Below are 15,006 nucleotides of genomic sequence, written 5' to 3' on the forward strand. Positions count from 1 at the left end.
GTTATCCAGGGGGACACCCACCGGGTCCTAAGGAATGAGATTGCTGCCCCTCCATGGAGGTCCCCAAGATCACATGTGTCTGGGCACTTACGCCTCAGATGACTGGAATCTTACACTGTTAATGGCAGTTTCTGCTTATAGAAGTAAAACTGTGCTGATGAGCAGCATAGATACCTTTAATGCTTCGACGAAGTGTGTCCTCTCCCACTCTTTTTTCCTTCTTGCGCCGCCATGGCCTTTCCAATGTCCTTAAAACCCTGTAGTCCCTTCAGCCCCTCAGATCAGAACCAGCTGTGCTGAAGGAGCCATGCCCCGTGTCACCCCACGCCCCTGAACCTGCTGTGCCCCCCCCTCAGTGCTCGAGTGCCTTCCTACATCACCAGCTGAAGATTCGTTCAGGCAACCCTCCCTCCCCCACCCAGCACAACGAATGCTTTCTGGAAGAAGAGGAAGGACTGATTTTCTGTTTGGACATTCGTCATTATTCAGTAGCCTTTATCGTATTCGTTCTGTTTCTCATATCATAATAGCTAACATGTACCGAGTTACTATGAGCCAGGCACTCTGCAACGTAATAGATGTCCCTTGCAGAAAATTGGGAAGATTCGGAGAGCTATACAAAAGAAAATGCTATGACTCCTTCCACTGGAAATGTTTCATATTCCTTCCAGACTATTGTGTGCCTCTGTAAATGGAGGTCGTTTTTAAAACACAAAATCGAAACCGGGCTATGTTCTATAACTTGGTGTTTTGTTTTTCACGTGTGCCGTTGCGCTATGGAAACTGTTTCTGGTAGCAGAGCCTCCTTTGCCCCTTGGGCTGCCCAGGGCTTGCCCTTGTGGACTGACCGAGGGTGTCGCCTGCAGGCGTGCTCTGTGCCATGATCGCCATCGCCGACGCAGTCAAGCAGGAGGCAGCCCTGGCCGTGCACACGCTGAAGAGTATGGGTGTGGACGTGGTACTGATCACAGGGGACAACCGGAAGACGGCCAGAGCCATCGCCACCCAGGTGCGTGCTGGGGACCGGGGGCTGGACATCTTCCCCCTTGGAGGTTTCTCTGAACCCCCCAGAGCACTTTGAGGAAAAGTAGCAACACCAGGGCCTGCAGCGCTCCACATTGCTTCTGGCCTTACCCCTCTCCGGGTGCTCCTGCTCTGTTCCGAGCTGTGCAGTGCCCCACGGGGGACCCCCCGCCGTGCTGCTATTGCCAAGCGCCAGTCCCTGGAGCCTGGATGTCTGAACCTGGGACAGGTGGCTGCCCTGGAAAACGCAATTCCAACATTCTCTGTTTCTGTCTTTCCATTGGGACAAAAACAAAGATCATGGCTTGAGAGCTGAAATATAAAGGTTCTGAGGCATGGTGTTCAGGAGATGATTGTCCACTCAGCTCTTCCGCATGCCCATGCGGCAGACAGACAGACAGACTTCTGGGTCTGGCAGGTCTCCAGCAGCCCTTACTTCAGAGTGCGTGCGGTGAGGACAGCACCACTGCACACCTGTCCAACCCTGCTTATAGTGAGGACTCCTGCGCCAATTCCCAAAGGCTACGCACCCTCCCCAAATGTGTGTATGCCAGATGCTTTTGAAAGTGAACTGCTTCTTACAAGGGAAGCAGTGGTCCTTCTCCGCATGGCCTTTCTCGCTAACGGGACTTTGTTGAGTACCATCACCCCTCCTGCTTCAAACTCGTTTAGCTGTTCAGCAAGCACTTAACTAAGCCCCACCCATGGGACCCGCTCCAGAGAGGAGCAAAGAGGGCGAGCGCCTGCCCCACGGCAGCTCTGTCTTGGGGGGACGGGTGACCAGAGGCCAGGGCTGAACTGAGTGCTCACTTCTGCCACAGAAAAGTGCACCGGACGCGTGGGAGCTGCCAACTGACCCCACTGTGGCAGAGGCTGGAGCCGCCTTCCCAGGGGAGGAAATGCTTAAGTCAGGAGCAGTCAGATGAAGAAGGGGGGGCGGTCGGAGAAAGGGAAGCTGACATTTCCAGGACAGAGCGGGCAGCCTGAGCACCGCAGCACTGGGCTGGAGAGCGGCAGGATGCTGAACGGGGCAGAATTCAGCATGGGCTGGGAGCGGGCAGGACCAGTTCCTGAGGGGTCCTGTGGATGTCATCCCAGGAGAAGTGTAATCCACTGAGAGAGTCCAGCTGACCACTGTTTTGGAAAGACCAAAGATTGGGAAGTGGGCAGGGAGACCAGCATGAGGACTAATCCCCCATGGAAGGGGGCACGGGGATGGCAGTCCCTGGGATCTAGGGTGTGACTGACACCATTGCCTGGGCTTGGAGGCCGGAGGCAGTGGGGCTGGATGCCTCACAGGTTTCTGCTGCTGTTCACTATCCTTTGCCAACACCAGGTGTTGTCACGTATTTGTGTTTTAACTTTTAGGTTGGTATCAACAAAGTCTTTGCAGAGGTGCTACCTTCTCACAAGGTGGCCAAGGTCCAGGAGCTCCAGAATGAAGGGAAGAAAGTTGCCATGGTAGGAGACGGGGTTAATGACTCGCCGGCCTTGGCCCAAGCTGATGTGGGCATTGCTATCGGGACAGGCACGGATGTCGCCATCGAGGCTGCTGACGTTGTCCTCATTAGAGTGAGCTTGGCCATATCTTCTTGTGCCCTGTTGTCCTGGTTATGGGAGCAGGGAGGGCCTGGGGACAGAGCTCCTGACAGGCGTTGTGTTCCTCCTACAGAACGATTTGCTCGATGTGGTGGCTAGCATTCACCTCTCCAAGAGGACCGTCTGGAGAATACACCTCAACCTGGTGCTGGCGTTGATTTATAACCTGATCGGAATACCCATCGCGGCAGGTAGGGTGGCTCTCCACTGCTTGGTTACCTTTGACTCCAGCCAAGGCCAGGAAGGCTTCTCTCTGCCTGCTGGCTTCCTGCCCAACTTAATAAGTGGCCCACATCCCTGGGTAGCCAGCCGGCGGGCAGGGCAGAAGCATTTTAGGAAGAGTTGATGTATTTTCCACTTTCTAAGTCTCTAAAGGGAAATGAAACCTGCTGAGAGGGTCCCTGGGATTCCCTGTTCCCTTGCAGTGTCCCCTGAAGCCCACGATGCTGCCTGTGGACAGTCCCAGGAAGGCCAGAGTGGGTGGGGGACCCCAATCCCCGAGACCGTAACCCTGGCTCAGCTCCAAGACCGCCTACTAAAGAGGCATGCGGGCACGTGGCCATGAAGTGGCAGAAGGGGGTTCTGAGCCACCCCGAAATGGAGAACTTTACAGGGGGCAGCCCGAGGTGAGGACCTTCTGTGGGCTATGGTGCGAGTGTTGTGCTTCCCTCGGCCAGGGGTCTTCATGCCCATCGGCATCGTGCTGCAGCCGTGGATGGGCTCGGCGGCCATGGCGGCCTCCTCTGTGTCTGTGGTTCTCTCGTCGCTGCAGCTCAAGTGGTGAGTCCCTCTAGGACAGAGCAAGAGCCTTCTCCCCCACGCCTAGCCCCCTGCCCTGTGGGCTAGTGATGGGTGGGTGCTGTGCACAGGGCCCTGGTGCACCAGAGGTAGGGGTGTGTAATATCTGGATGGGCACCCCAAGGGGGCAGCTCCTCGCCACCTGGCGTGCTGGCTGCTGTAGCAGTCACTCTACTCCAGGGTTGTTCTAGTAATGCCATGTCCACCTGGGGTCCTCGTGTATTGCCTTTCTTACTTTTTTGAAAAGATGTTGATTCATGCTTTCAGTGGCACAGCTGCAGGGTGCCAGGCATTTGGATGGGAGGTTTCTCAATCAGTCGAACTTGACTTGAATCCTAGGAACTCAATACCCTTTCCTTTAAAAATCCTAAAATCCATGAGGTTTCCATACCATGCGTAATCCCAAGACTTTGGTGAGAGTTCTTTACCATCCTCCAAAAAAAAAAAAAAAAAAAAAGGCGTGTGCCCGCAATGGCTCAAATGCTCTTGGAATCTCACTCGGCAGCTATAAGAAGCCTGACCTGGAGCGGTATGAGGCCCAGGCCCAGGGCCGCATGAAGCCCCTGACGGCGTCGCAGGTGAGCGTGTACATCGGCATGGATGACCGGCGGCGGGACTCCCCGAGGGCTACACCCTGGGACCAGGTCAGCTTCATCAGCCAGGTGTCTCTGTCCTCCCTGAAGTCCGACAAGCTGTCTCGACACAGTGCTGCGGCTGATGATGGTGGGGACAAGTGGTCTCTGCTCCTGAACGACAGAGATGAGGAGCAGTGCATCTGAAAGCTGCAGGCGGGTGGAGACCCAGGGGTCCATCTCCTCACTGAGTAGCTGGTCCGGCTTCCCCGGGGACCGAGGCTCGGGCCGAACAGGCACAGCTCCAGCAGCAAGATGGGCGAAGCTCCCCTCCAGCCCTGGGGACTTCCACTCCCTCCTGGAGATGGCTGGTCATCCCTCCTAGCATGGGTGGTGCCCCTATGTGGCTCCTGGGTCACTCACCTCCCCGTCCCCACTGGGATCCCAGCGGCACAGGGGCCAGGCTTCCCGGCCTGACCATGCTGTGGGCCTGGGCTTGTCGGGAACCTTGCTGGACTCTAGCAGAGCAGAGGATGGCCAGCCTTCCTCACAGGCCTCTGCTTTAGTGTTTGGAACGACTACTTGTAAAACGAGGAAAATCTCATCGGGACCAAAAACTTAGCTGGGCCTTTCCTCACGAGAAGCCTCGTGTTGGGTTCTTTTTGACAACACCCACATGATTGCGTATCTGAGACCACAGTTTACCTCAAATACACCCCACTGATGTCTGCCGGCACCATGTCTTCCTTTTGTGTTCTTAATGCTGGGGCCACCCCACCACCAGCGCACCCCTGTCGGACCTCTGACAGCAGGAGCGTAGTGATCCCTGCTGCTGCTCTCAGGCGCTTCTGCCAGAATCTACTCCCTCACGCATTGGCCAGAGAGCCCACCTTGCTTCTCTTCAGGCCAAGGTGTTCTTTCTTGCCTAGGTGGCGCTTGGCCACGGAGTCCTGGCCCTTCACTCCTCAGAATGGTGTGCCCTTGTGGACTGTGGCTGCCCCACTGGAGTGAGGGTCTCAGAGTTTGTGACCTGGGAAATCCTGCCTCCTGTGGGGTCCAGGTACTTGGGACACGTGGAGGCCTGTGGTACTTGAGACAGCGTCCCTTGTGGGGAGGTGTGTGTGCTTGAGGGGATGGCCTTGCAGGGCTCCGGGAGCTTCAGGGACGTGGTCTGCTATGGGACTGCCAGCTCACAGAGTTCAGTGCAGAGTTCAAGGCCGTGGTGCCCCTGGTGGTGTGCAAGTGGGAGGAAAGCTGTACTGGAGGAAGAGGAAATCACACTTATTCTCAGGGAGCGTCTACGTTTGCGCACAGAGCTGGCGCCTTAGGAAAGGAGGCACCTGTGGTGATTGACAGAACCACATGGGAGTACACAACTAGAAAGAAAATAAATTTTAAGGTAGAGTCCTCATCACACACAAAATAGTTTTATTTACTGAGTATCAGTTATGTTTCAGGGACAGTGTAAGCACATTTTCTAGGCTGCTTGTAATCTTCCCAACAAACCAGCAAAGTACTGTCCACATTGGACAGGTAGGGCAGGAGGCTCAGATTGGCTAGGCATCCTGCCCAGGATCACACAACCCGCACACATGCCGGAACAGAGAAGTCTTTTCTCCGTTGCTGCTGCCACCTGGATATCAGTCGGTAAGAATCAGCAGGAACAAGCCTCCTGCTCCCACGAGAACAAGTCTGCCGGGTGATAAATTCCGTCGTTGGCGACTTGGAATGAAATTTGGTCTTGGGGTCAACTCACCTTTCCCCAGGATAGTTTGTTTCCATTTTTGCCTATGATTTCATGTTGCTGGTTTCTTCCCCCCACGATCCTGCAGTGGGTTCCATTGTGTTCCTGTTGTTTTCAGTCTTCCTTTCCCTCAGGCCTCTTCCTGCTCCTTCCGTCCTTTATTCCTGGCTGCACTCAGGACTTTCTTGTTTTCTAATTAGGTTGATCATGTCTAAGGAATCTAATTGTATCGGTTTCCCCAAGGCTTTTAGGACCATAAACCACATGTGTATATGGCCATGACAATATTTATAAGATTGCACAGACTATAACTTTTAGAGGTTCAAGGGGTTAAGAATTTTGTGTGTGGCAGATAAGAACAGTTCCTGTTTCAAAAACTTTCCGTGCTGTATTAGAGTAAAGTTTATTTTTACTGATCTAAAGGCCGCCTCCCGCTGGCTCTGTGCGTGACAGGAGCGTAATTGAGGCCAGCACAATGTCACTTCTGCAAGGGTCTGGCTTGGCCCTGACTGGTCTGCGGGGAGAAGGGTCGGGTTTCACCATGGAGGCTGCGGGGGTGGCCAGACCCTCGGGTGTGCCCACCCCTTCTAGCACCCTGCGAGCCCCTCTCCCACATGCTGGGCCTGCCTCAGTGGTGTGTGGGGAGAACTCTCTGGAGGGCAGCCCTTGTCCAGGTACATGTCCCACGGGCCAGACACAGGCCTCGATCTGCCCCATTCGAAGCGCTTCTCTGCTTGACAGCAATTGTCAGCAGAAGGCTTTCTCAGACATGCACATTTTAATCAGGAGGGCTATATTTTGAGTCCCTTGACCCCAAAGGAGTGGGGCAGGGGGAGTAGTCGAAAGGTCTAGACCAAAGCGCTCTGCTGGGAGGGCTCTTGTGGGCATCTTGGAGTGGCGGGGGGCCCCTGAGTGAGCTCTAGCTGAAGGGCGGTGACAGGGTAGTTTGTCATCTGAACCAGGAAGCTTTGAAGAGTGGAAGGAAGTGCTATTAATAATTGTGCCGGGCCAGCCGGCCTAAACTGAGACTCTCCAGGCAAACTGGGACATGTGGTCACCTTCCTAAAAAGGGAAACAGACGTTGTATCACAGGCAGAGACTGCAGCACCTCGGGATTCTGCCCCGACTGTAGGTTCCATAGATGCGCGGGGGCCCTGCCCTTTATCCGTTTTGGGATTCTTCCCTCCTCTGGCCCATCAGAGAATCAGAATCAGGGCGGTGATCACCTTTGTGGCTCAGTGTGACCACATGGAGAACCAGTCGGGTTTGTCCCCCTTGCTGGTCCCCTGCGGTCCCTCCAGCCCACCACGTAGTGCTTCATGCCAGGCATACTGGGCCGTTTGTGGATGCCCATGTATGGGAACTTCATCCTGTAGACATGTCCCCTTGTGGGAAGAGAGGGTTGATACCCCGTTAGCAAGGGATTCCATGTCCTTAAAAAAACGGGTCTTTCTAAAACATGAGCGAATCTCCCTGATAACCATCCCACATGCACCAGAAGAAATCAGTGTCTGTCCATTCCTAGTAAGTTTTCAGTCTTTAAGATCTTAGCGGAGCCTTGTGATAGGGTCACCTTTCAAGTAAATGGATAATAATTCTAGTTCTTGGGCAAAGATGGCACCTTCAAGTTGACATGGCAAAAAATGGTCAAATTGTTCTGCTAGTTTGCTAATAAACAGATTAGTAAAAGTAGCCTGTATTTTAAGAAAATCCAGCATCAACCAAAATCAGCCCATCAGGTTAATTAGAAAAAGATTATTTGAATAATATTCTATTCTGTTTGAATAATATTCTTTTCTATTCTCTAGAAGGACTTTTTGTTTGTTTGTTTTGGCTTTAAAAAATTCATGCCAACAGGTGCCTGGGTGGCTCAATCGGTTAAGCATCCTACTCTTGATTTCGGCTCAGCTCATGATCTCAGGGTTGTGAGATCGAGCCTTGTGTTGGGCTCCATGCTGGGCATGGACCCTGCTTAAGATTCTCTCTCTCTCTCCCCTTCTGTTCCTACCCCCTCCCCCAGCTTGTGGCAATCTCTCTCTTAAAAAAAAAAAAAAAATTCATGTCAATATTTCAGAAGGTAAATTCCCTAATGGATATAAAATTCTTTTTGAGTTAGAAAGGTTCTATTCTTCATACAACTTTTTCTTAAATTACATCTTTTGCTTAAAGAAAACAAGTAAGGAATGCATAATACAAAGAAATGAATTCAGCAAGCAATCACACTGACTCAGTTTCCCTTTGCAGATGACCCTGTAGGAGCTGGTGGGAATGAAACCACTCTGCTTCCTGCACTTTCGCACACAGCATGGGCAAGAGCATAGACACCACTGTGTGGGTTTATTCCAGAGGGAGACGTCTACTTGTCTGCTGTTTTCCTTTGTGTGAAGACAATGACAACGGTTAAAATTACAGGATAGACTATGAGAAGTTAAATAATGCCACGAAATCCCTGAGTCTTCTTTATTCTATTCGAAAAGATGAATAAACAGATGTGAAATCATCCGTGGGCTAAGATGAAAACAAGAATTGAGGGAAATTTAACATTTTTTTTTCTCTGAAAAAGAAATGGCCATCATTTCTTCTTATTTAATGTAAACGTAACGACTGCTTATGGCAAAAATTTGAACACAGGGAAATATAGAAGGGGGGGCACCCAAAGGATACCCCATGAACATGATTTTGTGGAGAGTGTCCTGTGTGGGTGAATCACACTAAGACCTCGAGGGGGCAAAGCCTGTCTGCACCCAGGGGCCCAGCTCCCGGATCTCCCGGTGCTGTAGTGAGCAGCGGATAGAACTGTGGGGAAACCACAGATGCTCAGGTCCCAGTGAGGTCAGGAAACAGTGTTCAAAGACCAAGAGGACTGGCCGCAGGCTCTGTGCTGGTGCCCCACTGGTTCTGTCTCCTGCTCACCCTGTCCTCGCAATGATCTTGAGAACGATAGGCATCAGCCTTGTTTCCTTAGATGGGAGTCCATGCTTAGGGGAGTCCAGCTGTCTCTGCAGGAGACAAAGCTGGGAAGGGTGTTCAAGCCCATTTGGCTCTTGTCCTGCCAGGCTCACCTACCTCCCTGCAAAGGTGATGCCCAGTGCTCTCAGATAAGCTGGGTCTCTGTGCCCTGCCCTCCCCGCCCCCCATAGCATGCCTTGGGTAAGAGAAGTGTCCTTTCACGGGACAGTGTGTTTTATCGCAAGAGCCACCAGGTGTCTCTCTGACCAAAACAACCTCCTAGTCTGCTGCACGATCCCAAATTCTCTTAATCTTTTTTTTTTTTTCTTGACGCATCTGGAAATTCAAATAAAGCTCATCGTAATGTGAATGGGAGATGGGACAGAAGGTGAGGCTGGAGTCCAGCTCTGGCATGGGGCACCTCCAAGCTATAGTGTGTGTGTTCATGTCTGTGCTGTTAGCCCGCATTTAGCCCTGCAGAGTATGTCGCTGGGATGACTCGGCAGTGAACTTCTCTGCCATCACGTGTGTCTGTCTGGACTTCGTGCTTTCTAAGTTAAGATATTTTTTTTTAAGCTTGAACATTTAAAAAAGGGGGGGGGTGGTTTTAAAGGCTCGTGGTGATTGTCAGTGTCCCCAAAGCTCTAAGTTCTGAGACTCCTGTGTTGGCCGTGGGTTTAGAGACCTCCACCCCAAGTCCCTGGGGAGAAGTGTGTCCCCCCCACCCCCGTAATGTACATATGGCCCCCTTGGGGTTACTTGATCCTGAGCAGGGCTTACCTGCTGCAGACCTCTATCTCCTCTTCTATTCGGTGAGGAGCACTGCCCTATTTCCTGTCCCAAGTGCAAGATGGCCCATGGTCACCGGTAACCTCCTTAGGCAATGCAGGTGTGCTGTCTCCTGTAGATCTTCCTGAGAAAGAACAAAGCGTGACCTGGGGCCCTCCTCTTCCTCGTCTGCACAAAATGGTGTAATAATAGTTTCCCTGTCCCAGGATAGTGGTGAGGAGAGGAAAGCACGTGCTGAACACACAACAAATGTTAGCTGCTGCCATTGACGCCATGCGTGACAGTGGATGTGTTCTAGATGAACAGCTCACCACCTTTGCACACAAGCACTCAAAACCCACCCTTGTGGGTTCCCTCGCCGGCCCCAAGAAAGCACGGTCTTAATGGGTCTGCTTCTCAGACCTCCTGGGCTGTGTGGCTTGCTCTAAAAGAAGCAGCCTTTGTCCAGTAGCTGCGCAGCATGCCGGATTCCCCTCCTCGCTTCCCGGTGGTTCTAGAGCATCAGGCTCTAGACGTGGAGCCTGTGTTCCAAGAACGTGGCAGCGGGAGGCCACGCCCTGGGGGACAGAGTAAGAGTACCCACTGCCGACCCGAGTTCAAAACCTGATTCCACACCATGAGAAGATCACCCTGCCTTCTGAGCTTCAAAGCAGTGTAGAAGAGAGGAGTTCCTCCTTCCCCGGCGTGTGTAGCCTACATGCAATTGACGGTTTGAAAGATAAACAATGAGAATTAGAAAAGCGATTAAGTAAAGGGTGTTAGTGAGCCGGAGTGACGAAAAAGGAAAGCGGCTTCTTTTAACCGCATCCTGCCAGCCTGGTTTAGAACCCATGTGCGTACTATTCAGGACTTGGGCGTTTTCACCAATCTCTTTTGATGCCTTTCCTTTCTCTCCAGGATGGACTTAATGTCACTTCAAGTATGGTTGCCTAAAGAATATACGAATCCTTGATTGACGAGAACAATCTTGCTGTCCTATTTCTGATGACCCAGCCTCAGGGACTAAATCTATCCCCAGCGCAGAGGTGTGGTGTTTCTGTCTCGGAGTGGGGCGGGCCGTCACGTCCCATGGATTCAGTCACAGGATAACCTGCCTTTAATCATCCCCTGCGGGGTGGGGGCAGGGAGAGGAAATTATTTTCTGGAGGAATACAGGTATGTTATAAACTTCTGTTTTCTCCTTCCTGTTAAATGCTCAGAATGAAAGCTAAAATTCCCAAGACCTTAGAATCCAGCAAAATTTTGAGTGCAGAGAGGGGATCCTGGGAAGATTGCTGGTGCCAGCCTTGGCTCCTCCTGGTCTCAAACCCTCTCACAGGATTGTGAAGACCGGCAACAGGCCGCCTTCCCTCCCAGGAACTGTTAAGAAAAGCTAAAGGTGTGGGGTGGAGAGTCCCATAGCAACTTTCGTGGCTCTAATCTCTCGATGGTCGCCCTGGGTGGCCCTGGACGGCCCTGGGCAAGGATGCTAAAAGGCAGGGGAGGCAACGGACTTGCCCATCTGGGGTCACAGGCTTCATGAAGAAAGGGTGATGTCTGGACTCGACAAGACAGGAAGCTTCTCCTCTTTCCCACCTCACCCCAGACTGGAGTGGGCCTGATGTTCCTTCCTTCGCTCAGCTGGAGGACTGCTGCTTCCCGAAGCAGGCACAAAGCGGACACCCACCCAGAAATAAGGCCCAACTGGATACCCATGGGCTAGGGCGTGCCTTTGGAAGGAGGTGCGCCTGCCAGGAAACGGAAGCGCCCCCTGGCTTCTGAGCTCTGCGGGAAGATGGGCTGAGGGCCCAGTGGGAAGGGGGGTGCTTTCCCTCCCCACCCCCCCGCCCCCACCTCTCCCCTTCCCTCTCTTTTCCTTTTTTCTCCTCTTCCCCCCTCCCTCCCTTCTTCCCACCCCCCCCCTTTTTTTCTTGTCTTTTTTTCTCTTGTTCTTTTCTTCTTTCTTTTTAACAGTTTTGGAGTTGTTTGTGTCACAAGATTCTTTCAAGTCCTGGTCCTCAGTCCTCAACCCCAGCCACAGGACAGGCTGAGTGGGGGCTGCTACCCACTTTGAAGAGGCACTGCCTGCACAGACCCCCAAGACAAGGTGTTCTGGCCGATGCCTTTCCACAACCTCAGTGTGGATCTGACACCGCTGATTGTGCGTTTGTTTCTCCTGACATTAACAGTCCACCAATTCCACTGCTGCCCCAGGTGGCCATGACCGGGGATGGTGAGGCCGTGTTGGGTGCACATAGCCAGTTCTTCACTGGCCCATCTGTATCTGATTTCTTGAGACCTCTTACCGAATGGCTTGGCTGCAAGGCCTCTACAAGAGGGAAGCAGGCCTGAGTCACAGCCCAGCGTGCAGAGTCTAAAACCAGAGTTGATTGTCCCTCTACTCCTGCTGGCATCGGTGGGCTGCAGTGCAGAATTGGCCAGCACAGAGGCGTGTCCAAGAAAGTCGCCCAGTCAGCTCCACACCAGGAGACATGCCACCACCTGAATCTGGTCAAGGCTTCAAAGACCCCGCTCCATCCCCCCAATACCGTATAGTACGGTAGACAGAACAATGGCCCCATTGATGTATACACACTTATCTTCAAACCCTGTGACTGTCACCTTACATGGGACTCTGAAAATGTGGTGGAGTTAAGGATCTTGAGATGGGGAGAGTCCCTGATCCCGCAGGTAGGTCAGGGTCATTGCAAGTGGAAGACAGGAAGAGCAGGGTTAGAGAGTTGTGAAGATAGAAGCAGAGGTTGGGGTGATGTGCTCGAACCTGGAGGGTGGTGCCTCAAACCAAGAAATGAAGGTGGCCTCAGGAAGCTGGAAAAGGCAAGGGAGTGGATTCTTCCCTCGCACCTCCAGAAGGACCCACCCCAGCCAACATCTTGATCTTGGCCCATAAAACATATTTTGGGCTTCTAACCTCCAGAATCGTAAGATAATAAATTTGTGCCTTCTAAGCCACTGAGTTTGTGATAATTTGTTTCAGTGGCCATAGGAAACAGAGTCTCTCTGGGTACCTGAGCCTACCAGTGCCTGCGGTAACAGCCTAAACCTTCCCCAGACCCACCCAGGCTTCTCCAGAGAAGAACCAGAAGCTGACTGAGTTTGGAAAACCCTGGTGTAGTAACAGGACTCTTTCGTGGAGACACGCCCTCAGAACCTCTTGTGTGCCGATGTGTCTGAAAGAAAGATGTGTGCAGAGGGTTTCCGGGTGCTCTTAACTGGGCAGGTCTGCTGAGTGATAACTCCTCTGGGAGGAGTCTGTGAGGGATTGACCCGAGGTGCCGTGCACCTCTCCCAGCCCATTTGTCTCTGCCCCATGACCTCCCCTACTCAGGGGTCATAGGTACCAGCAACGAGGTGGGAGGAGGGACCCAGAGGATGAAGCCGGGAGTCCTGCCCTTACATTTCAAAAAGGCCCAGCTCCGGGGCACCTGGGTGGCTCAGTTGGTTGAGGATCCGACTCTTGATCCGAGCTTGGGTCTTGATTTTGGGGTTGGGAGTTCAAGCCCTACATTGGGCTCTGCACTGGGCTTGGAGCAAACTTAAAAAAGACAAAAAGAAGACAGAACGGCCCAGCCCAGATATACAGCTGAATTAGTAGGAAGACGGCCCGATCAAGCTGAACTGGCATGCCTTTCCCCCAACACACGTGTGCACATGCACACACGCGAGCACACACCCCATAATCCCCTACACCGGCCAGGGGGAGGGATGATGGCTCACAATCATGAGGGATGAGAAGGCTCACATTAGGTTAAGCTCCTGAGAAAACACTTCGGACCCTGCCCCCACCTGCACACCACCCTTCCAGGCTGAGTCAGAGGGAGGGTAGAGGAGGGGGCATGTATTTGTGGGAGAAAATGCTTGAGCCCCTTTAATTTTGATAACTCAAAATTCAAGCAGCCCATCACCTGCCACGCTGCATTTTGCTGTGGAGGCTGTGGGCTGCCCAGAGCTGCTGTCCTGGCTAGGGCTGGCAGAAGACACCTCTGAAGGAGCCCAAGCCCAAGTCCATCCTGAGCGCCACCTCCCCAGCTGCCAGCCAGTCAAGAACTCTAGCTCCCATGACTCTCATGCTGACCCCCTCGCCATCCCTGTGCCCTAGCCCAGACCACCCTCAGACTTCACCTGAGCCATGCCTGGCACAGAAGAGAAGTTAAGTACATGTTTGCTGAATTACCATGATACCTTGTCCTTTCTCTCTCCTTACTCTCAGAGAGGTCTGGAGGGTCTGAGAAGTATTTAGGCTCTTCAACTTGTATTTGTTTTTTTTTTTTCTCCATTGGCTTAAGACAATGTAGTTTCACTTCATCTGAAAAACTACACAAACTAGTCTATAATTGGCTTTTATCAGAAACTTAAGTACTGCAAAATACAGGCAGTGGCTCCCCTTTTTCTCCGGAGATGTAAAAGTGTGCTGAGAGTACGCGCTTTGATCCCGGGCATCTAAATCACTATTACGAGGCCTCTTGGACTCCTCACTACCAACTTCATATGAATTTCCACAAAATCGTGCCATTGGCTGCCTAGTCCTTTGATCCTGACCTTGGTGGTGGAAGGTTCTATGACGTCTTTCCCTCTCCCTCTTCCTTCCTTCATGTTAATCCACTGTGAGGTTCTGATGGGATAATAGCGGAGAGATGAAATGAATGTATTCCACTTGGGGTCGAGTGGGTGAATCAGAGAGCAAACAAACACAGGCAAGTGTTGAGGGCCACGGGCGGTGATCTGCATGAGGACAATGGCCTGCTCACGCAAGCGTCCGCAGGGAGGCATCACCGCACTGTGTGTACCGGGAACAGCCCACGAATCCGTCAAGAGGGGAAGGGCTAGACGACTTGTGGCATGTGTTGTATAAGAAAATACTCTGCTGTACTCAAGCTAGAGCTACATATATCAATATAGAGAACTGCCAAAAGCACAATGTTGGGTGAAAAAAGTTGCAGACAGAAAAAATAGAGTGAAATCACTTTATATAAAATTTTATTTGTATTTTTATATTTTAAAAAAATTCATTTTAGAAAGAGAGAGAGAAAAAGAGTAAGTGTGAGGACAGACAGAAGGAGAGGGAGAGAGAGAGGCAGGCTCCCTACTGACGGCAGAGCCCCACACTCGAAGGGCCGGATCCCACAACCCTGAGATCATGACCTGAGCCTCAATCAAGACTCAGACGCCCAACCGACTGAGCCACCCAGGCTCCCCACTTTGTGTACGTTTTTAAAAGAATGGTTGCGTATACTGTTGTAGACACGGGTTTCTGGAGTCAAAGTATACATATGGGATACAGAAGATACCAACTGGGGTTCAGAATAGCAGTTTCCCCCAGGAGAAATGAGGAGAAAGAGGTCTGGAGGGTCTGAGAAGTATTTAGGCTCTTCAACTTGTATTTGGTTTTTTTTTTTTTTTCTCCAAAGATTTCATTTATTTATTTGACAGACAGAGATCACAAGTAGGCAGAGAGGCAGGCAGAGAGAGAGGAAGGGAAGCAGGCTCCCTGCTGAGCAGAGAGCCCGATGCGGGACTCGATCCTAGGACCCT

General features: G+C 52.1%; 1 protein-coding gene across 10 annotated transcripts in view; it reads left to right on the plus strand.

The window, feature by feature from the left end:
* The window catches only part of ATP7B (ATPase copper transporting beta), a 79,063-nt gene extending 66,641 nt beyond the window's left edge, over window positions 1-12,422 (plus strand). For 7 of the 10 annotated variants that reach the window (XM_045080561.1, XM_004775212.3, XM_045080562.1 and 4 more), the window contains 5 exons: window positions 867-1,009; window positions 2,392-2,595; window positions 2,696-2,813; window positions 3,300-3,402; window positions 3,926-4,728. In XM_045080561.1, the coding sequence (XP_044936496.1) occupies window positions 867-1,009; window positions 2,392-2,595; window positions 2,696-2,813; window positions 3,300-3,402; window positions 3,926-4,199 (842 nt within the window). In that variant the 3' untranslated portion in view covers window positions 4,200-4,728. Of the gene's footprint in view, window positions 1-866; window positions 1,010-2,391; window positions 2,596-2,695; window positions 2,814-3,299; window positions 3,403-3,925; window positions 4,729-10,371 lie in introns of those variants that run through there. The other 3 variants (XR_006606938.1, XM_004775207.3, XM_004775208.3) reach the window with 3 other exon arrangements.
* Window positions 12,423-15,006: the final 2,584 nt, after the last annotated feature.

Source organism: Mustela putorius, unplaced genomic scaffold (assembly GCF_011764305.1).
Source record: "Mustela putorius furo isolate JIRA1106 unplaced genomic scaffold, ASM1176430v1.1 tig00000461_pilon_pilon_pilon, whole genome shotgun sequence".
Taxonomy (NCBI): Eukaryota; Metazoa; Chordata; class Mammalia; order Carnivora; family Mustelidae; genus Mustela; species Mustela putorius.